This window comes from Scyliorhinus canicula, chromosome 16 (genome assembly GCF_902713615.1).
Source record: "Scyliorhinus canicula chromosome 16, sScyCan1.1, whole genome shotgun sequence".
Taxonomy (NCBI): domain Eukaryota; kingdom Metazoa; phylum Chordata; class Chondrichthyes; order Carcharhiniformes; family Scyliorhinidae; genus Scyliorhinus; species Scyliorhinus canicula.
The window spans coordinates 31,411,096-31,435,341 of NC_052161.1; the positions used below are offsets into that span (position 1 = coordinate 31,411,096).

At 43.7% G+C, this 24,246-nt stretch overlaps 1 protein-coding gene across 6 annotated transcripts in view; it reads right to left on the bottom strand.

Annotated features, from left to right (window-relative positions):
* Positions 1-24,246, bottom strand: part of LOC119979283 (arginyl-tRNA--protein transferase 1) — a 350,309-nt gene that overhangs the window by 33,312 nt on the left and 292,751 nt on the right. For all 6 annotated transcript variants that reach the window (XM_038821318.1, XM_038821322.1, XM_038821321.1 and 3 more), the window contains one exon: positions 6,777-6,897. In XM_038821318.1, coding sequence (XP_038677246.1) covers positions 6,777-6,897 — 121 coding nt within the window. The remainder of the gene's footprint in view (positions 1-6,776; positions 6,898-24,246) is intronic.

Genomic DNA, 24,246 nt, shown 5'->3' on the forward strand with positions numbered 1-24,246 from the left:
GGAGTTTATTCTTCCTTATAAACGTAGAACACACCTGAGCATAGTACGGTAGCACACCTTTGGGCAACATGGAAGCACATGTGGCTAGCACTGTGGCTTCACAGCGCCAGAGTCCTAGGTTCGATTCCCTGCTGGGCCACTGTCTGTGCAGAGTCTGCACTTTCTCCCCGTGTCTGTTTGGGTTTCCTCCGGGTGCTCCGGTTTCCTCCCACAGTCCAAAGAATTGCAGGTTAGGTGGATTGGCCATGATACAAATTGCCCTTCGTGACCAAAAAGGTTAGGAGGGGTTATTGGGTTACGGGATAGGGTGGAAGTGAGGGCTTAAGTGGGTCGCTGCAGACTCGATGGGCCAAATGGCCTCCTTCTGCACTGAATGTTCTATGCATCTATGTAGTACTATGGGGGGGGGGGGGGGGGGAGAACCCGAGAATTCCCAAACAGACACTGCAAAGAAGGAAAATCAAAGGGGGCTTGGCAAATCTACAATACTACACTGGGCAGCAACGGCAGAAAGAGTGAGGGGATGGGTACAAGAACCCAACACAGATTGGGTACAAATGGAGGAGGCATCCTGTAAAGGAACAACACTCCGGGCCCTGGCCACAGCAGCACTCCTACCCTCCTCAACAAGATACAGAACGAGCCCAGTGGTAGCGGCCACGCTGAGAACGTGGACCCAGCTGAGACAACACTTCGGGACAGCCAAAATGTCTCCCATATGCGGCAATCACAGATTCCCCCCAGCCATGCTGGATACCACCTTCAAAAGATGGAGGCGGGACGGGGGCACATTGACTGTCGGGGACTTCTACATAGGGCACAGACTGGCAACACTAGACGAACTGACGAGGAAGTGGAGGCTAGCAAAAGGACAGGAAATGAGACACCTCCAAATAAAACTCCCCCTCCGCAAAGAGACAGTAGGGTACCCCGGGGCCCCAGAAACCACACTACTAGAGGAGCTGACAGGCACAAGCAACGAGAAGGGGCTATGTGGGAAAATATACGGACAGCTACTGAACAGAGCCCGGACTCCACTGGACGAGACCAGACAAAAATGGGAGGACGAACTCTGGACAGAGGTAGGATGGGGACTCTGGAGCGAAGCACTGAGCAGGGTGAACTCCACCTCCTCCTGCGCAAGGCTAAGCCTAATGCAGCTCAAAGTGGTGCCAGAGCGCACCTGACCAGAACCCAAATGAGCAGGTTCCTCCTGGAGGTGGACAAACGTGAGCGGTGCCAGAGGGCCCGGCCAACCACACCCACATGTTTTGGGCTTGCCACAAGCTTGCTGGGTTCTGGACAGCCTTCTCCGAGGCAATGTCCAAGGTTGTGGGGGTGAGGATGAAGCCATGCCCAATAGTGGCAATCTTCGGGGTATTGGAGCAGCCAGAGTTACACATGGGGAAGGGGGCTAACGCCCTTGCTTTCACTTCCCTAATCGCACGCCTGATAATCCTGCTCGGCTGGCGATCGACAGCACCACCTACAGCTGCAGACTGGCTGGCTGACCTCTCGGAATTTCTCCAGGAAGGTGGGGAAACCACGAGAGATGAGGTGGGGGCTACCCCCCCCCCTTTTTTTTCCCATTCTGTCCGGAAAATAAAAGAAAAGCATAGCCGAAGCCGGGGGGCGGGGGGGGGGGGGGGGGGGGGGAGATCAACCATGGGGAAGGGGGGAAGAACATAGACCGATCCAGAGGGCGACGAAATGCACGTAGGGTCAGTTAAACGAAGGACAAACTAAACCTCTCTGTATAATAAAGGAAATTAGTGCGAGCGAGAAAAATGTGATGTGTATATATACAATTGCTTATAAATATGGGAAATGCCAATAAAAAGATTTATTAAAAAAAATCTATGTAGTAGTCCAGGTGTGTCCTCACCAAGGCACTATACAATTGTAGCAATGGTTTCCTTATTCCTATACCCAAATCTCCTTGTAATAAAAGGAAAACATACCATTTGACTTCCCAATTGCTTGTCGGCTTGCAAACCTTCTGTATTCTTTGTTCATGTACATCAACATGTAAAAGATTCACGCCTTTTAAAAAATACCCTTTTATTAACTGTTACAAACAAAGCAAATAACCTCATGCTTCCCCACATCATGCTCCATTTGCCAATTTTGTGCCCACTCACTTAACCTGCTGATTTCCCTTTGCTGTCACTTTGGGTCCTCTGCACTGCTTACATTCCCACCTAGCTTTGTATTGACAACAAATCTGGGTGCATTACTGTTGGTCTCCTTGTCTACTTTATTAACATAAGCTGTAAATAGCTCAGGTTCCAGCACCAATCCACATGGCACTCCACTAGTTACTGCCTGCCCCCTTATTCCTACTCTGTTTCCTGTCCACGAACTAATCCTTCATCCATAATATATTCCTGAGTGTATTTTGGATACTTTCTTCAAACGTTTCCCATTGTTTATTTACTGCCATATCTTTTAGTTTATAACCAAATAAGGCTCAGCCAGCTCGCCTCACATACCACGAGAGTTTATCTTGTGTTCTAACCTTACATGTGACACTCTTATCAAATGCCTTGTAAAATCCAAGTATACTAGATGTACTGGATTCCCTTTATCTACTATATTTTTTCACATCCTCAAAAGCTCTAGTGAATTTGTAAAACCATGTTGACTCTGTGATTATACCATAATTCTTCTAAATGCAATAGTTTCCAGCATTTTCTCAATGACCATTGTTAGGCTAACTTGACTGTAGTTGTCTGTTTTCTCTCCTTTTCTTGAAAGGAACTGTAATAGTTGCTTATTTTAATCCTCTGGGACTATTCTCGAATCTAGGAAAATCATACCAGTGCATTAACTAACTTTGAAGTTGCCTCTTTTAGAACCCTAGGATTTGTGTCATTAGACAGTTTTTCGTACCTTAAATTTCTTTAATACTTTTACTCTGCTGATAACTTTAGGTTTCTCATACCTATTGGTCCCTTGGTTACCTTTGATTTCTGGTATGCAGGCTGTCGCTTCTACTGTGAAGACGGAGGCAAAATATTTGTTCAACAGCTCTGCCGTTTCCTCATTCCCCTTGGTAATTTCTCTTGCCTCTGCTTCTAAGGAACCAACGTTTACCTTAGTTTCTCTACATCTTTTCATGTACTCCTAAAAGTTCTTACGCGCACATGCAAATCTGTTTTTTAAATTCCTGACTAGTTTACTCTAATATTCTATTTTTTCCCTTTTGGTCAACTTTTTGGTGCTCTTTGCTGATTTCTAGAACTTGCCCAATCCTCAAGCTTACTACTATTCTTTGTAACATTATTATTCTCTTAGTTTACTCCAACACTACCCTTAACTTCTCATGTAAGCCACAGATGGATATTTCGTGCCTGTTTCTATCTTTTAATAGAATGTATTTTGAATAATTTCTTTAAACGTTTCCCACTGTTTATTTACTGCCATATCTTTTAGTCTATTACCCAATAAGCCTCAGCCAGCTCGTCTCTCATACCTCTGTAATTGGATTCTTGTTTTGGACTCAAGCATATTGCTTTCAAATTTAATACGAAATTCAATTGGATCATGATTGCTTTTTCCTCAGAGAATCTTTTACTATAAGATTATTCATGCATGCTACAAACTGATCTTCCAGGTCACATTTGCCAATTTGATTTGTCTAGTATATATGAAGATCAAAATCCCCCAGGACTATGATATCACTTTTGCTACAAGTTCCAAATATCTCTTGCATAATGCTCTGTCCAGTAATGTAACTACAATGGGGGCTATCAACTAGTTCTACCAGTGTTTTTTTGACTCTTGCTGTTCATAACCTCCACCCCTATTGATTCTTCTTCATGAATTTTTGAGCAAAGTTCCCTTCTTACTACTGTCCTCAATCCAACTTTTACTATCAGGGTTACTCTTTATCTTTTTCTATTCTGGCTATCTTTTCAAAATGTGTACAGCCTGGAATATTTATCCTTGGTCACCTTGTAACCCCAGTCTCTGTAATGGCAAAAAGATCAAACACATTTGGCTCTAATTGTGCCATTGTGCCGCTAGTTCATCATATTACAAGTATTCTGTGCATTTAGATAATGGACCCTTAATTTTACCAGTCTTCTTTGCATGGACCCTATTCACTGATGAACTATTACTGTTAAATTTTCTGTCCCTCCTGTCTCACACTGTCCATCTTTACTCAAATTGCTACACTGCTCTACTGTTTTGACTTTGCACTTTACATTTTTAAAATTTCCTTCATCCCTACCCCATTTAGTTGAAAGCTTTATCCACATGCCTAGTTATATGATTTGTCTGAAATTCGCCTGGACACTGATTCCAGCCTGGTTTAAATAGAGCCCATCGCAATGGAAAGTTCTCTCTTTCCCCAGGAGCAGGTGCCAGTGCTCCAAGGGTTAAAACCATTCATGAGTCATGTGTTTAATCTGCATGACCCTCTGTCTATTTGCATGTGACTCAGGTAATAATCTAGAGATTATTTCATTGAGCTTTGGCTATCGATTTAGAACCCAGTTCTTCAAACTTGCTCTGCAGAACCTTAGTTCTACCCATGTTGTTGGTTCCTGGGTAATCAAGGATCATGGTTATTGGATCTTCTACCACCAAATTCTTCTCCAGTAGTGAGGGGACATCCCGAGCCCTAGTATCAGACTGACTTCAGGACTCCTGGCCTCGGCTGCAAAGAGCAGCATCTAATCTCCTGAGCGTGTTACCGATCATCGCTCAGTTGGCAGCAATCTCGCCTCAGAGTCAAAAGGTTCTGGGTCCAAGTTCCATTTCAGGATTTGAGCAAAAATATCTTGGAAGACACTCCAGTGCAGTACAGAGGATGTGTTGCACTGTCAGGGATGGTGTTTCAGATGAGATGTTAAACCGAGGCCCCTTCTGCTGATGTAAAAGATCACATGACACTATTTGGAAGACGAGCAAGGGAGTTATCCCTAGCGTACTATCAATATTTATCCCTCAATCACCATTGCAAAAATAGATCAGCTGGTCATTATCACATTGTTGTTTTTTGTGTTCAAATTGGTTGCTATCATTCCCAGATTAGAACAGCGACTTCACCCCAAAAGTACTTTATTAGCTGTAAAGCGCTTTAGGATGTCCTTTGGCCATGAAGGACACCATGTAAATACAAGCCTTTCTTTTATTTCGCGAGTACATTTTGATAATCCCACTTGAATGGTCTCCTCACTATGGTCAATTTAGCCTGCAGTCCTCGTTTCCATCAAAGCAGCCAACAAACATCTCACAACCATTGTGCAATGGCAAGGACTGAGGCTCTGTCATCACAACATCCTGAATCCACATACCTGCCTGACTTTCAGTCACATCCTCTTGTCCCTGAGCATCGACCACCTCTAAAGTACCACTTAACCCAAGGGATGTGACTGTCTCTGAATTTTGCCATGGGCTTTGGGTCACCAATGTCTGAACCAAATGTGGGTTCGCTGGCAGCAGGACCCAACTCAGCAAACTTCCTAACTTGAATGCATTCATGTTCACCATCCAAAGGGGATACTTGCTGCTGGCCCAGAGAGGTGGCAACTCTGTAACCTTGGCTGCCCACTGGGAAAAGTGGGTGCTGCTGAAGCAAGCTGGTAGCCATCTCAAGAGGCAGGAGTCGCACCACTCCATACAAGATAATAATAATATTTATTGTCACAAGTAGGCTTACACTAACGCTGCAATGAAGTTACTGTGAAAAGCCACCAGTCGCCACATTCCGGCACCTATTTGGGTTCACTGAGGGAGAATTCAAAATGTCCAAATTACCTAATAGCACGTCTTTCGGGACTTGTGGGAGGAAACCGGAGGAAACCCACAGACACGGTGAGAACATGTAGACTCCACTCTGACAGTGACCCAAACAAGGAATCGAACCTGGAACCCCGGCACTGTGAAGCCATAGTGCAAACCACTATGCTAACGTCGGCCATTGACCCTTTCACAGCAGATGTTTCCGCAGGGAAACCTCCCAACGGCAGGAATGCACAAGGACCTGTCCCAACAAGGCCCCCCCATATTATTTTCCCCATTTCCTAGCCCACCACCCAGGATGGGGAAAATCCTGGCCAGTGTCCAGATAACTTTGTCCATCCTCGATGACCCATAATGTCTGCAGCTCAGACTCCAGCGTAACAACCCGGAGCTGGAGTTCCTCGAGCTGCAGACACTGAAGTTGTAGTTGTCCTGTGAAGCTGTCCAGAAACTCCCACATGCTGCAGCTATGACATCACACCTTTGTCATGTTCCGGGCCGGTTAAGCTCAGTGGGCTAGACAGCTGGTTGTAATGCAGAACAAGGCCAGCAGTGCGGGTTCAATTCCCATACCGGCTGACCCAAACAGGTGTCGGAATGTGGCGACTCGGGGCTTTTCACAGTAACTTCATACTTGTGACAATAAAAGATTATTATTATCTCAAGTTAGATGATGTTTTATGGCAATTCACACATTGCACTAACCACTATAACATGGAATTTCTCCAACTGAATTGCTCGATTAAAACTAGATTGATGGTGGAGAAATGAAGGAATAACAGTTGCCCAACAGCAAGACACACTGCTATCATAGACTAAGAGCATTTAAATAAACCAGACCAACTGTAAAATTCTTGGAGAGAAAATATTTATATGCACACAGACAAACAGAACATCGGTCCAAATTCCTTCATAGGGAGTGTTTATATTGTACTATGCATTTATAAGGTATTACAGCAGTGAAATTAGCTAATAAGTCACAGCAGTTTGATTTATCACAGGATTGTTAGGCTGTAACGTACCTGCATTTGAGTCCTCATTTAGGCGACTATATTTAGACTGGTCCAACTTTGTCCGACACTTTTCAATCGGCACCCAGACATATGTTTCTGGACACAGCAAGTCAGATGGATGGTACTGACCCTAAGAAACAACAGCAATGAAACACTACAGATAAGTTACACAGTAATATTTTGAGTGATCTAATTATTCCAATGAATGAAAACAAATATAGTGGAAGAAAAACTTAAATGATGATCTGAATCATTTTTTTAAAACATGAAATGAAGCATGAAAATAATTGTCAGAATTGCTAAAATATACAAAATCTATATAACAGTTTAGGCACTGCATGAGAGGGTAAAAGAAAATAATTGTTAAATAAATGGTAACATTGTTATTCATGTTGTGCTGCTGTGAATTATGCTTTTACTTTAAGGAAAAGGTGTTGTCTTTAACCCGATGCTGCAAACAATTTACAAGGTTCATGACACCCAATATTCCCAAACTAAGTAGAGCTTTAAAGTTCAGCTAGCTTCACGGGGATTAAAGGAAAACCTGAAAACGCCTCGCCAATTCTCGCTTCAACTTTGCCATATACACCACAGGAGCGGTTTAGCTCGCTCAGCTGGCTGGACAGTTGGCTGTGATGCAGAGCAAGGCCAACAGCGTGGGTTCAATTTCCGTACCAGCTGAGGTTATTCATGAAGGCCTGCCTTGCTCCTCCCCTGAGGTGTAGTGATTCTCAGGTTAAATCTCCACAGTCAGCGCCACTCAAAACGAAAGTAGCCTATGGTCATCTGGGACTATGGTGACTTATACACCATGAATAGCAGCTTTAATAGGGAATTTGAAGCAAGTTCCATGCCTGCCATCTCTGACAGGATACAACACCTGGTTGATGCCAGGAAGAATCAAATCAGGAGAAATGGATGGGAAAAGTAAACGTAGCAACTAATACAAAAATGAGTTTAACAAAGAAAGAAGTCAGCTTTATTGTTCTTAAACCAGGACTTCTGGTGATGGCCATGGAGTAAGTGGTCGCACACAAGGTGGCTCCTGCCTGAGATTGGATTTTTGGCCCCTTCTGCCCGTTTTGCAGGGTAGCTGTTGGTGAAAGAAACGTGAGAATAATAAAGAACTAGTGATTCTCCTTTGGCGGGGAATGTCTCAACCCTGCCAAACGAGGAGTGCCACAAGCAAAGCTCCACAGTCAGGCTAAGAGGACTCATGTGGCGCAGCAGTGGGAAAGATGGCAGAGAGATCTGGGTCGTCGTTGGCCGCACAATGATCAACGGGGCAACTGATGGGGTTTCTGACGGCCGAGTTTCAGCAGCAAAGGAAGGCGGCCTTGAGGATTTGGCGAGGGTGGCAGATTCGGGCTGACCTGGAGAGAGTGGAGTGGAGACGCAGAATGCGACGTTCCAGAAGGTGGAAGAGTCGATGGCTGATCATGAAGATCGGCTGGCCTCGTTGGAGGCAGAAGTTCATGATGGTGGAGTCCTGAAGAAACTGAGAGAGAAGGTGGACGACCTGGAGAATCGCTCAAGGAAGCAGAATCTCAGGATCAAAGGTCTGTCTGAAGAGATTGATGGAACGCAGGCCTCAAAATTTGTAGCTAGGATGTTCGAGAAAATGGTGGAGAAGGGGCTTTTTGACTGACCTTCTGAAGTGGATCAGGCGCACAGGTCTCTGAGGAGGAAGCCGAAAGCGGAAAGCTGCCTAGGGGGATTATTGTGCGCTACATCGCTACCTGGATAAAGAGAAGATCTTATGGTGGGCGAAGGAGACAAGGGTGTGTACCTGGGAGGACATGAGGTTCGCATCTACCAGGACTTGGGAGCAGAGCTGTCCAAGTGGCAGGCTGGGTTCAATAGGGTCGAGGAACCTATTTAGGAACAAGGTGCAGTTCAGGGTGTTATACCCTGCTCGTTTGTGGGTCACGTATGGGGGACAGGAACACTACTTTGACATGCAGGAGGAGGCAAATACTTTCTTAAGAGACCACAGAATGGCGGACTTATGAGAACATTGGATTTTGGGGCGATTCCTTGTGAATCATAAAATTCCCTACAGTGCAGAAAGTGGCCATCCACCCCATCGAGTCTGCACCGACCCTCTAAAAGAGCAAGCCCACTTCTCCATCCTATCCAAATAACTCCGAAACCGAACACTAAGGGGCAATTTAGCATGACCAATTCACCAAACCTGCACATCTTTGTACTGTGGGAGGAAACCGGAGCACGCGGAGGAAACCCACGCAGACACGGGAAGAAAGGGCAAACTCCACATAGACAGTCACCCATGGCTGGAATTGAACCCGGGTGCCTGGCACTGTGAGACAGCAATGCTAATCAGTGTGACACCATGCCACCAAGCAAAATGGAGGTGCTGTACTAATGGAGGATGGAGAACTGTACGTGTGCATCAGTGTATAATGTTTTGCTTTTGTGTATATTAGCCACATTGTTTCATTTTTTTGTGCTTTTAGCCCTCGTATTTTTAGCCCTCGTAGCGTTGGGAGCAGTGTTGGATGTACATTAAAATGTTGGTGTTTTCTTTTGTCCTGGACAAAATTTGCTAGCGGGGGTGGTTGGGACGAAATATTCGGCGATTGTGGTGTCGGATTAAGCACCACACCTTGTGGACCTGCGTGTGAAAAGGCGGGGTTCCCAGTGGCCGCAGTGGAGGTTGGATGTGGGGCTGCTGGTCCATAAGGGAGTATGCAGAAAGATACGGGGGCTGTACTTAACTATCTGGAGCTCAATAAGTGATGAGGTCTCCACCTCTGTGTTGTGGGAACTGCTGAAGGCGATGATCAGGGAAGGTTTATGTTATTTCAGGGCGCACAGTAAGGTGGAGTGGACAAAAAGACATTATTGGTGGAGGCCATTTTGGAGGTGGATTGGAAGTACACGGTGGCCCCTGAGGAGGGATTGTTGAAGGAGAGGAGGAAGTTACAGAATATAAACTGATGTCTACAGGGAAGGTGGTGAAGCTGCGGCGGGCCAAGAGTGTGATGTACGAGTATGGGGAAAAAGCCAGCTGTATGTTTGCACAGCAGATGAGGTGACAGCGGCTGAGAGGGAGATAGGCAGATGAAAGACTTTTTTGGGGGGGGGGGGGGGGGTAATGCAGTCACTGTTGGCAGGATGATGGGGATATTGGCGGAGTTTGGGTCATTCTCGGGGTACAAGCTCAATGTGGGAAAGAGTGAGATGTTCCCGGTAAATACTTAGGTGGAAGGGAAAGCTTCGAGAAGTTGACGTTTTGGCTAGTTGGGTCAAGTTTCTGACACCTGGGGATACGGGTGACACATAATTGGGCCCAGTTGCATAAGCTGAATTTGGCGAACTTGGTGGAGGGGGTGAAGGAGGACTTTAGGAGGTTGGATGCCCTGCTGCTCTCATTGACTGGATTGTCCAGACAGTAAAAACAAATGTGCTGCAGAAGTTCCTGTTTGTTTTTCAAAGCCTCCCGATTTTTGTGCCTAAATCGTTTTTGGTAGGATAAATAAGATGATCTCGGCGTTGATATGGGTGGGTAAGGAACTCCGGATAAGGAGTCCGTTTTTGGAGAGGGATAGGCAGAGAGTGGGGTTGATGCTACCGTGCGTGTTGAATTATTATTGAGCGGCGAAGATCAGGAGGGTGATGGGGCAATGGTCGGTGTGAGGGCGGTTGGAGGATGGAGGAGGCCTCGAGCAGGGGGGATGAGTTTTAGGACATTGTTATTGTCACCGTTCTCGCTGGCCTGGTACTCCCCAAGTCTAGTGGTGATCTTAGAGTGTGCAACCAGTGCCGGCAACATTTTAAGATGGAGAGAATGTCACTGTGGGTGCCAATGTGTGGCAATCATAAATTTGTTCCGGCTGGGGTTGGATTTCATGTTCAGAATGTGGGAGTGGGCGGGAATAGTGCGCTACAGGGATATGTCTGTTGGGGGTGAGGGGAGGTATGTGGAGCTATAGCAGTTGGAGGCAAAATTCCAATTACCGAGACAAAATGGGTTTTGGTACTCGCAAGTCAGGTCCTTTGCCAGAAAGGAGCTGGCTACGTTTGCAAATCTACTTATTTATTAGAGTTTGGCACAAGTTTCAAAGCAAAAAACAAAGTGAAATGAAATGGACTTCTAAATTTAAAAAAATTAGTTTTGTAATTAAAATTGCAGTGTAATCAAACCAGTGAAAAAATGTAAAAGTAATATATTCGAAATGCTATTTATTCATAACCAAAATGGGTATTTTGCATACTCTGATAATTTTGCAGTTGTGCATTATCAATTATATATTTCATATTGGGTATCAGCATCTGCAATACCAAATACTGACCAAAAATGTGTTTCAGAAATAGTGAATCAATAGAAATGGCTTCAAGGCTGCAATTTCCCTGGGGACGGTCAGCTATAGTGTTTTCTACAGTCTGATCAAATTACTGGCCTGGTATTTACTGTTCTGTATATAATTAAAAAGTTAACAGGTAAATTTTGCAGTAGAGCAGTTAAGAATTTGAATCCTGAATGAACTAACAAAGTGTCCGTTCCAAGCATAACACAATCACATTATGCAGTATATATTGATTTACAACTTAATTTCAGGAGAATTATATTTCACTACAACTAACTAAACCTGTTTTCAGTTAGAGGGCATTTCATGTTTTTCCTCCAGTTTCTATTTTAACAAAAAGTAATGCAACTTTTGACTTGTCATCATCACTCATAAAATAGTTTTATCTAATTCTTTTAAAAGTCTGCTTTGATGTTGAAATTCTTTTCCATGGATCTGTGATTTAGGTTACTGCCATTTTGGGAGGGGTGGGGGGAGAAAGGGCCACTTTATCTTCTTGGCGCCTAAAAGTTTATAGTTAGGAGAAAGTGGCGCACTGCCTAAAACAGTTACAACAGAACTGTAGTGTTCAGTTTTCAGGTTGAATAACTGTATTCATGCTTAAACTCTTCTACAGGAATTAGTGTAATCCTCTGAAAACACAGCAGGGTTCAGTACAAAGGTGGCCCTTTAAAGTTGGTTATTTCTCAACTGCTGTTAAAAATAGTTCTTGTACAATTGAGCCATTTTCTTTTACTTTTAATTTATTTTGTATGTTTTATTCCAACATGAATTGGTTTTCCTCAGACACATCTTCAAATAGACTACTTCATGATTCAAGTACAATGTGATGGCATTTTGACTAAAGCTGCCAACTTTGCCAGGAGTTACAAAATCATTCGCCTCTTTGGGCAGAACAGTGAGTGATGTGCGTCAATTTAACAATGGCTACGGTCATACAGCATCAACTTATGTCCACTGTGGAGGGTGACACACCAGCCAGGGCAGCATTGGAGATGTCAAAGGCACAAATAGAAGAGCTTCAACACCAAATGGAGCAAGTGCCATAGCAGTGGAAGTAGGCAGGCTTTTCAATGGAGAGAACATAGGTTCAATGGCGAGGAAATTGGAAACTCGGCTCAGGACGAACAGTCTGGTCGAGCCTGAAACAGTGGCTGGAGTGGAGAATGGAATCAGAAGGAAAGATCCAGTTTTGTTGGGGGCCGAAGATGATGATTTTTGTTTTGTAAATGTTAATCTGGAGGAAATTGTGGCTCATTCAATAGTGGATGTTGGATGAATGCAAGACAATAATACAAATACAATTCAAGATCATTTTAGCACAGTTATCATTTTTTCAAATCAGTTGTATCATCACCCAATGGCAAACTATGTGCCATTTATTTTCCTAAGAAGCCTTGAAAGTCTGCTTATGATAATCATTAAACACGGTTCATAACTAGAATGTTTTTCCAGGTGGGATGAAAGCCAACAAAAACCAAGAAACCCCTCTTTCGATACTAGACTTTTCATGCTTCTTGTCACATAATTGACAGTGAGAAGAAAGAGAAATGCATTTGTATAAACAGAAATTTTTGAGACAGCCTGCTCAATAAGTGAGAGTTAGCAATGAGGAATGGCAATTACAGATCCAAAATGAACAAAAACAGGGCTGTTACAAAAACAAAAATGTGAATAAGAGATGCAACTAAAGAACTAGCATAACTGGGCTACATTGTGTAAACTCTTGTCACCAACTAGGCTCTACTTTTGTTATTCTTAAAAAAATGAATACCTTATTAAAATTATAAATAATACTTTCTCAATGTGGTTTCCATTGGCCTGAGTACATTGCAATATAAAGCAGAAGAATTTCATTAAACTCCAGCTGAATTCAGCTGGAAGCAAGGCAGTGCTTCAATTTATTAAATTCTGTATTTTCAGTGAAAGAGGACACCAGTCGATTCTCTTCAATAAACTTAGTCAAGGACTTTATGGCCCCACTCACTGATTTCATTACACTAACATAGATTGACTCAATTATATTCTGGGTGAATGCTTTGCCTCCTATGACAAGTAACCCAAGCCTGCCTATTTTGACTAACACTGTTGGGCAGTTAGGAGCTGGAACACACTTTCGGCGGAGAGTGGATAGTAGGGATCACTGAACCAATCGAGATTGGTAGTGTGAGACTAAATGTATTTTCTTTAAAAGTTAATCACCATAAAATCACAGAAAAGAAGTTTATTCGGATTAAAGAACACTGTGTGCATTCAGGAGACAGTTGCGTAATTTCAAATTACTTTTAGTCCACATTGGTTACTCGTTTTGTGACAATTTCTGCTGATTTGAGATGGTTTCACAGACTTGCATTGTCTCCAAGTAATGTCATTTTTCTACAATGTGAACTAAACTAATTTCTGTAGAAGAAAAATTGATCATGTGATGGTGCTCATAGATGAATTAAATAACTTCAGTATATTATTCCAAACATTAAAACACCCACGATATTATCATGCATGTATTTTGACTTGGTTTCCAAATTTCAAAAAATACTTGGGCCTGTAATATTTTGCTAATTTGCTTAATGCTTAAGTGTGCTCATTGTGTGGCCAAGTGGGGATGCTGACCATATGATTTTTTTGGACAATACAGATCCTTACTATTTTCTACTTTTAAAATACAATTAACATCTCTTTAGCTTTCTGTCTCCCATTCAACTCATCAGTTCTACCCAATCAAATCTCCTTTCCACTTTATCTGTGACCAATACCACAGGAGACCACTTATTTTACTTTTATGTGGCATGCTTTAATTTTTGTAATCAGAGTAATGATGCTTCTATTATGATTACTTCTATTGTTTTAAAATGCTTTTCTGAAAATTTTGATTTTTAAACCATTTGCACATCTGTTTCAAATGACAACCTCAGAGCTTGACAACATCAACTCGAACTAAATTTCTATTTATTTTTAATCAAAGTGTCCAGTGGATACCTTTTTCAAAATGGTGGCGGGGGAGGATGGAAAGAAAGTGTCAGTGACGTCTGGGTTGCAGAAGGATCCGGGTCTGCACGAATGTTTAAGCAGATATTAGGGCAGCACGGTAGCATGGTGGTTAGCATAAATGCTTCACAGCTCCAGGGTCCCAGGTTCGATTCCCGGCTGGGTCACTGTCTGTGTGGAGTCTGCACGTCCTCCCCGTGTGTGCGTGGGTTTCCTCCGGGTAATCCGGTTTCCTCCCACAGTCCAAAGATGTGCGGGTTAGGTGGATTGGCCATGCTAAATTGCCCGTAGTGTCCTAAAAAGTAAGGTTAAGGGGGCGGTTGTTGGGTTACGGGTATAGGGTGGATACGTGCGTTTGAGTAGGGTGATCATGGCTCGGCACAACATCGAGGGCCGAAGGGCCTGTTCTGTGCTGTTCTATGATTCTATATAGTAAAATATCTGGTTGAAGACAAGGAGGGTATCTGGACGGACAGTGGCTGCAGGGGGTTCACATCAAGAAGTATGGCAACATTAGCAAGGAGGCAGAAATAGTTAGGGATAAATAGTAAGAGGGAATTGTTCACTCCACTTACACTTCTGCACAGGCTTGTTAGGGACTTTTGTCCTGAAAATTCTGGAGGAGCAGAGTAACATAGATAACAGCTTCCAGGTTTGTGTGTTTAATCATGCATGTGTGGTTGTCGGAGGTTGTGTCCAATTTAGTCCTATTTATAATAATAAGCGTTGATGGGAGTTAATGAAAAATGGCTCCAGGGCAATGAGCTCCTTTAATGTGCATTGCTATCATAGAATCATAGAATTTATAGTGCTGAAGAAGGCTACTCGGCACATTGAGTCAGCACCGGCCCTTGGAAAGAGCACCCTACCCAAACCCACACCTCCACCCCATCCCCGTAACCCCACTTAACCTTTTTGGACACTAGGGGCAATTTAGCATGGCCAATCCACCTAACCCGCACATCTTTGACTGTTGGAGGAAACCGGAGCACCCGGAGGAAACCCACGCAGACATGGGGAGAATGTGCAGACTCCGCACAGACAGTGACCCAAATCGGGAATCGAATCTGGGACCCTGGAGCTGTGAAGCAACTGTGCTAACCACTATGCTACACTGCTGCCTTCCGCTGCCATCCTTTGGCCTTTTTCCCTCTTAACTACTAAAGTTCATCTGGTTCAATCAATGAGCATTTTAGCCCAAGCTACAAGTCAACCACTTGCTTGAACACCACTGCCCATTCTCCGATCACATCTGCATTTTGTATTCTTCAGCGATCATAGGACCTTTTCTCAAATTTGACATCTAAATTTTTGGATATTCTGGAATTTGTGATTAACAATGTCAAAGGCTGCAGACATGTTGAGAAAAACTATGAGGAAAAGTACCTTTTATCACTGTCATATAGGCTATCATTTATGACTTTGATAAGTGCTACCTTGGTGCCCTTCTTTTTGGCAATCACTTGCTAACGAGTATGATTGCTCACCTAAGGAAATTCGTGTCACTGGTGATGGGTTTTGTGGGTCCATGCCCGATCCTAGAGCCGCATCTTCAACCGCACGCTTTGGCAGATGTTTCCGGGAGGTGGCATAGGTCCATGGGACTCGAAATTGCTAGTATTCCTTTCTCAGGCTCCTTTTCAAACCTCCAACTTGACATCAGGTATTCTCGAAGATTATGTCCCTTCAATCAGAAGGTTCCTCCAAGCAGGTCTCTTCTGAGCAAGGGTCACCTGGACATTGATGTCGATGTTGCATTTTTGAGGTAGGCTTCTGGTTGTCTTTGAACCCCCTTTGTCTTACTCTTGTTCTGGAGAGTTCCTTGAGCTGGGCGAAGATGATTTGCTTTGGTACTCAGGACTTGGCATCCTAAGCACATGCCAGCACAGCAGAGTTTGTTTTGGATCATCATTGCCTCGATACTGGTGCTCCTCCAAAGATGCTGATGTCAATACGCTTGTCCTCCCAGCTGCTGCCGAGAATCCGTCTCATACAGCGTTGATGGCACCTCTCTAGGGCCTTGAAGTGGCGTCTGCATGTACAAGTTTCTGAGTCATATAGAAGAGTTGGGAGGGTGGCTGCCTTGGACACGAGAATGTTGGTATCAGCTCAGATGTTGTGGCCATGGAAAACTCTTGTCCTTTGGCGGCACTTGCGGATTTGGTTAGATTTTGGATCTGTGCTTCAATGTCAGCCTTACAGGAGTGGTGGCTCACCAGGTAGGGGAAATTTTCCACGTTTGGGAGGGTTTCTCCGTTGATCTTGTTGGAGGGAGAGACAAGATCTTGCCCTGCGGCAGGTTGGTAAAGGACTTGAGTCTTCTTGAGGTTGAGGACGAGGCCGATTCTTTGGTGTGTTTAAGTATTCTGAACCATTGACTATGAAATGCAATCAAGGTCAGTGTTTCTGCACCTGATGTTCCAAAGTTAGATCCAAAGCTTGTTTGTCCGATTGTACTTGTTAAGTAAATTCTCGGACTCTTAGGCTGCAATTGCAGAAAAGCTGACTATTTGGAATTATTGTACAATTTCATTGCGCACCCCCAGATTTCCACCCTGACTGGTACTATTTTCAGAGTTATTATCATTGGCTGGGATTTTGCAGTTAACGAAACAATTACTTACATTTATATAGTGCCTTTAATGTGGTTGAATGTCTGAAGATATTTCATAGAAGTATGATCAAAACATCTGACACCGAACCACATAAGATGATGTTCGGGCAGATGGCCAAAAGCTTGGTCAAAGAGGTAGGTTTCAAGGAGCATCTTAAAGAAGAGAAGAGAGAGAGTAAGAGAGGTTGAGTGATGAAATTTTATATCTTCGGGTCTATGGAGAGAGTAAGAGAGAAAAGAAGTATAGTGATATTAGAGAAAAACTGGATTGGGTTTGAGATTGAAATAGAGAACTTCGAGGCGTGGTGTAATGACAACAATCTCTCCCTCAATGTCAGCAAAACGAAGGAGCTGGTCACCGACTTCAGGAACCGACAAGCTGTACACGCCCCTGTCTATTATCAATGGTGCCGAGGTGGAGATGGTTGACAGATTCAAATTCCTCGGTGTGCACATCACCAACAATCTGTCCTGGTCCACACACGCCAAAGCTACGACCAAGAAAGCACAACAGCACCTATACTTCCTCAGGAAACTAAGGAAATTTGTTATGTCCACATTGATTCTTACCAATTTTTACAGATGCACCATAGAAAGCATCCTATCTGGCTGCATCACAGCCTGATATGGCAATTGCTCGGCCCAAGAGCGTAAGAAACGACAGAGAGCCAAAAGCATCACCATCAATCTGTCCTGTTCCACCCACGTCGACGCTACGACCAAGAAAGCACAACAGCGCCAATACTTCCTCAGGAAACTAAGGAAATTTGTTATGTCCACATTGACTCTTACCAATTTTTACAGATGCACGATAGAATTCAGGGGCTGGTTTAGCACAGGGCTAAAAAGCTGGCTTTTAAAGCAGACCAAGGCAGGCCAGTAGTGCGGGTTCAATTCCCGTACCAGCCTCCCCGATCAGGCGCTGGAATGTGGTGACTAGGGGCTTTTCACAGTAACTTCATTTGAAGCCTACTTGTGACAATAAGCAATTTTCATTTTTTTTCAGAAAGCATCCTATCTGGCTGCATCACAGCCTGATATGGCAACTGCTCGGCCCAAGAGCGTAAGAAACTACAGAGAGTCAAAAACACAGTCCATCATGCAAACTTGCCTCCCATCCATTGATTCTGTCTACATCTCCCGCTGCCTTGGGAAAGTGGGCAGCATAATCAAAGACCCCTCCCATCCGGGTTATTCTCTCTTCCAACCTCTGCCATTGGGCAGAAGATACAAAATTCTGAGAACGCACTAACAGATTTTCGTTGCCATTGCCGGGCGGGAATGGGTTTAGGTATCTCCAGATTTGGAATTTTGTCCAGAGGCAGGTTCCTGGCTTCCCTCGCCTCTCCCTGAGGGGGTTACAAGATAAGGTGATGTCAAAATCAGAGGTTGGAGAGGGGAGGGTCTCGGAGATATACAAGGAGCTGATGGAGTGGGAAGGGGCCCCATCATTGAGGGGAAGAGGAAGTGGAAAGAGGAGCTGCGTGGGAAGATAGAATTCGAGCTGTGGGAAAAAGCCTTGAAGAGAGTCAATTCATCCTCGTCATGTGCAAGAATGAGCTTGATCCAGTTCAAAGTGGTCCACAGGGCCCACATGACGGCAGCCCGGATGAGCAGGTTCTTTGACGAGGTGGAGGACAGATGTGGGTGGTGTGGGGGTAGCCCGGCAAACCATGTACATATGTTTTGGGTAAGTCTGAAATTGAGGGGATTCTGGCAGGGAATTGCGGACGTTATGTCAGAGGTCCTGGAAGGGAGGGTAACTCCGAGTCCACAACTGGCAATATTTGGGGTATCGGAAGATCCGGGTGCCAAGGAGGGGGGATGGGAGGCTGATATTCTGGCCTTCTCCTCCCTGGTGGCCCGCAGACAGAGTTTGCTGGGATGGAGGGACTCGGAGCCCCTGAAGTTAGAAGTGTGGGTCAGCGATATGGTAGAGTTTCTCAGTCTGGAGAAAATTAAATTTGCTTTGAAATGAAATGAAATGAAAATCGCTTATTGTCACAAGTAGGCTTCAAATGAAGTTACTGTGAAAAGCCCCTAGTCGCCACATTCCGGCGCCTATTCGGGGAGGCTGGTACAGGGATTGAACCGTGCTGCTGGCCTGCCTTGGTCTGCTTTAAAAATCAGCTATTTAGCCCAGTGTGCTAAACCAGCCCAATTCAAGGGTTCGCCGTGAGATGGCAGCCGTTCATAGACTACTTCAAGGAAAATTGAACGTCAATAGTAAAGGGGGGGGGGGGGGGGGGGGGGGGTGGTGGTGGTGAGCGGGGAAGAGGAAAACAGGAGGCATGACAATGTTACAACGGGACAGAGAATACAGTTTACGGGCAGCTAGGGAATAGAGCAGGGGAGTAGGGGGATGTTGTTCTGTAGGTTGTTTTTTCCTTTTATTTTTACATGCATCGGCCCACATGGTTGTTTAAGAGATGTTAATGTGTTAAACTCTGAAAATTACAAATGCTTCAATAAAATATTTTCTAAAAAAAAGATTTTCTTCGCCGCTGTTACCAGACTCCTGAATAGCCCTCTTATGGACTGAACTGATCTCTCTTCTCACCTTCTCTGCTGTTGTGGCACTACACTCCATATGCTTCACCCGCTGTCCACGTCTATATATTTACATTATGTATTTATCGTATGTCCTCTGTCTTTTTTTTATAAATTTAGAGTACCCAATTTTCTATTTTTTCCCCCCACAATTAAGGGGCAATTTAGTGTGGCCAATCCACCTAACCTACACATCTTTGGGTTGTGGGGGTGAAACCCACGCAGACACGGGGAGAATGTGCAAACTCCACACAGACAGGTACCCAGGGCTGGGATTTGAACCCGGGTCCTCAGCGCCTTAGGCTACAGTGCTAACCACTATGCCACGTGCCGTCCTGTATGTCCTATGTTTTTCATGTATGGAACGATCTTCCTGGACTTTTACGCAGAATATGTTTCACTGTCTCTCGGTACACAATAAATCTTTATCTAAATTTCCAATTGGAATACTCAATTAAAGTTCTACACCTTGATTACAATGAGGTAGGATTACGGAAAACTGCTTGGAGTTGAATTTCAACAACAGAACGTGAAGAAGAATACTGATGATCACAGGCTGACTACACTTGCGCTGAGTGTTGAAGGGGAGTAGGAATATTCCACAGCGTTCTGCTTTCTGTTAGCAGTCAAAATTCTTAGACAGCAGCACCAGCTTTAGAAGGTGCTGTGTGCACTGTACAATGAACGATGGCTGAGAATCAGATTATTGTAAGAGAGTTAAAGGGCATGGAATCCAAATCCAAATTTACAATAGCTAAGTAACCGCACACCACAGTACACTTCAGCGCCTTATGTTCTCACTAACAAAAAGTGTTACGAAGGAAGATCCAGAAACACTAATTAGCACACATATACAGGCAGTAAGCACAATTGCTGTTGTGTCAGGGAATATATAAACTGTCTGTCAGTAAGGGTTTCCAGCAGTAGCTCAGATCTTGGGGAAGGTGGAGGTTTACCAAGTTGCCACGGCATCGATAACCAATCCAAATGCAACCATGTCCGCCGACCTTCAACCTTTAAAACATTGAGTGTTTTTAGTACAGTATCTCTCTTCCTGATAGGACATTATATTGGCGGGGGGGGTTCTGGGTTTTCTAAATCCATAGGACAGCATAATATTTGAAGCAGTACAAAGATAATTTCGACATTTGGAGATAGGCAAACACGCTGAGTATCAAGTCCTGTTTCTGTCAAAAACTCTGGAGAAGTTTGATTTGAGGCTTTTACAATTCAGCCAAACCAAATCATTCATGGTTTTGTTTGAAACTGAGATTAGATCCTAGTTGGTTGTTGTGCCTGGAGCGGGGAAGTTCCACTTTCCTGGTCTTACCCACACAAAGTTGGAGCAAATTAAAAACAGTTCCTATCCCCGACACCCAGCATAGATGGCGTGGCCAGGCGGGCCAGTGGTGTTACCGCCGAGCTTCATGGTGATTCTTGTTAAATACGTGTTTTTATAGGGGAGCGGTTTCTCCGCTATGAATTACAGAATTGTTTCCGGAAACCTTTCTGACACCTGTCCGTTACCCAGCGCGGGTCACGACCCGCACTTTGAAAAACCCTGCATTATGGCATGCATTCCCAAAGTAAATCAGTCAGTAAGGTCCTAAGTTGTGCAAAGGTACAGGCATTTTCGTTCATAATAAAACAATGGTGCAATCACCACTCCTGATAAAAATAGAAAATATTGGAAATACATGAACATCGGTGGAGAGAAATAGAGTCAACAATGTTAACTCTGTTTCTCTCCAGAGATGTTGTCTGATCTGATGAGTATATTCAGTATTTTCTGGTTTTATTTCAGATTACCAATATCTGCAGTATTTTGCAGTTATATTACCTGTTGGGATAGTTGGCAATTTCCCAGTCAGCATTTTCAGTTCTTGAACGTTTCCATTATATATTCTGTTTATGTACTTGAAATGCAGATTAATCTTTTTTTGAAGAATGATGTACTGATATTTCAGTTAGAACCAGAAAGTATAGTACACCCAATATATACTTCCAGTGGAGCTGGCAACTGCTGTCTTAGCTGCAGTGGGGAAGCTGAGCACTGCTCACTTTCTGGCAAGGCCCAAAGTAGAGAATAAATTTAGGTCACTATCATCATGTGGTCATTTTTTTTCACACCTTGATTCTAAATTCTGCTTTCCATTTAAACTTTTAAGGATCATTAATGGTTCTGTTAATTTTTAGTGGGACTATTTGGTGTTGCAACTTAATTGTGGCGTCACCTAGTGGTTGAAGAATAAACTGACAGGGAAATTGGCATTTGTGAAGACATGAGGCAACAGCAACAGATTGAACAGATACCAAAAATTCTCAAAGATGCAGCAATCAAAACAATTTCCCACCATACTCCACTATATATATATCAAAAAGATTAAACGTGTTATTCAATCCCAGCCCGAGTCACTGTCCATGTGGAGTTGCACATTCTCCCCGTGAATTCACCCCCACAACCCAAAGATGTACAGGGAAGTGGATTGGCCATGCTAAATTTCCCCTTAATTGGAAAAAAATAACTAGGTACTCTAAATTAAATAAAAAGGATTCAACTTATTATTCAACAGTAACTCAATTTCAGTTGACTACATAATTAAATGAACTTCCTGTTTCTCTATGCCACCCTCATAACCCCCAACATAACAGAACATGTGGAGAATGTCCCTAATCATTATGGTCCAATTGGCAAGCACGGCACCTAATGCTGGAGCTAAACATTATTCGCACAGCTCTCTCAAGTCTCCACATGATGCACCCTGAATCACGTTGGACATTCAAAGGACTAATTGCATTGAGGCTAGGGCAGCATAATCAAGAAACTGGAAAGCAATTAACTGGCTTCATGCCACAAACCTTCCCAATCTTCCCTCAAACATCATGTACAGCTGCTGTTCTGAGGCTCACTTTATACATATAGAGATTTCTTACATTCTTTTGGCTTCTATTTAATCCCAATTGCTATCATTCTCCCTCCTGATATGATCGTTCATCTTATTCTACTTTTAAGATTCATAAATATCCCTGCCTTAGTATCTTTGCTGTTTGCTTTCTTTCTACCTTCACCTATCACAATCTTGTTTTCAAAATAAATATGCAAAACTTAGGACAGTTATTTAAAAGGGGCTTTTCACAGTAACTTCATTTGAAGCCTACTTGTGACAATAAGCGATTTTCATTTCATTTTTCATTTCAAAATGCTCCCCTGCTATTCTAGTGGATAAATTGGTCCAATTATTTCAAGAATAAGATATTCCATTTGAATAGCAGAGAGTAATAATGAATGAGTTATTACATTACAAAGACGGCTGCAAGATGACAAACATTGGGGCCTGAATATTCATTTTGACATGGTGGAAAGACAGGAAGATAGGAAAATATGGAGGTGTAGCTCTGTTAATTAAGGATGACATTAGTACAATAGAGAGCGACAATCTTAGTTCTAAAGGTCAAGATGTAGAATCAATTTGGGTAGAGATAAGAAATTGTAAAGGTAGGAAGTCACTTATGGGAGTGGTTTATAGGCCCTCTAACAGAAATGGAGCATGCAGGAAGAAATAGTGTAGGTTTCTGGGAAACATAGCCTGGCAGATAGGTTTATAGAGTTTCAGGGAAATCCTTTCGAGCAACATGTGCTGGAGCCAACCAGAGAACACGCTATTCTGGATCTGGTAATGTGCAATGAAACAGGATTAATGATGACCTCAAAGTAAAGGCGTCCCTAAGTAGCAGTGATAAAACATGAATTAATTTCACATTCAATTCAAGGAGAGGGTGGGTCTAAGACTAGCGTTTTGAACTTAAACAAGGGTAATTCGACCGTAAATATGAAGGTATAAAGATAGGGCTGGTTCAAGTGAACTGGGAATTTAAGTCGAAAAGGAAAATGCTGGAAAATCTCAGTAAGTCTGGCAGCATCTGTAGGAGAGAAAAGAGCTAATGTTTCGAGTCCGATGACTCTTTGTCAAAACTAACAGACAGAGAAAGTGGGAAATATTTATACTGTGGAGTGAGAATGAAAGATGAGTCATAGCCACAGAAACCTAGGGAAACCGGGTGCTAATGGCCACAGGTACCAAGGGGAAAGAGTGTTAATGGCAGTCCCCAGAGAGGACAAAAGATGTGAAAGGTCAAACAGCAGGGAAACTAACATCACAGGATGAACTGTAGGTGTGGGGGAGGCGAAGGAAAGAGGAGAAAGGTGCAGGAAAGGTGGATAAGATTGGCGGGCAAAAATTAAATGTATATTAAGAAAGAAAGAAATGGTGAAAGACAGTTAAAATGGAATGAAAACAAATGGGTCGAGGTGGGGCTGATCATCTGAAGTTGTCGAATTCAATGTTCAGGCCGAAAGGCTGCAGCGTGCCTAACCGGAAGATGAGATGTTGTTCCTCCAGTTTGCGTTGAGCTTCAGTGGAACATTGCAGCAGGCCAAGAACAGACATGTGGGCATGGGAGCAGGGTCTTTTGTTAAAATGGCAAGCAACACGAAGGTCAGGATCCTGAATGCGAACAGACCGAAGATGCTCAGCAAAGTGATCATCCAGTCTGCATTTGGTCTCTCCGATATAGAGAAGACCACATTGGGGGCAGCGAATGCAGTAGATCAAATTGGAAGAGGTGCAAGCATTTAAGTTAATGGATAACATAGAATTTACAGTGCAGAAGGAGGCCATTTGGCCCATCGAGTCTGCACCAGCTCCTTAAAAGAGCACCCTACCCAAGGTTAACACCTCCACCCTAACCCTATAACCCAGTAACCCCACCCAACACTAAGGGCAATTTTGGACACTAAGGGCAATTTATCATGGCCAATCCACCTAACCTGCACATCTTTGGACTGTGGGAGGAAACCGGAGCACCCGGAGGAAACCCACGCACACACGGGGAGGATGTGCAGACTCCACACATAAGTCAGTGGAGATGCCGTGGCAGTCATTTGAAGAGATATTTTGCAACAATCAGAAAAGATACATTCCAGTGGGAAAGCAAGAAT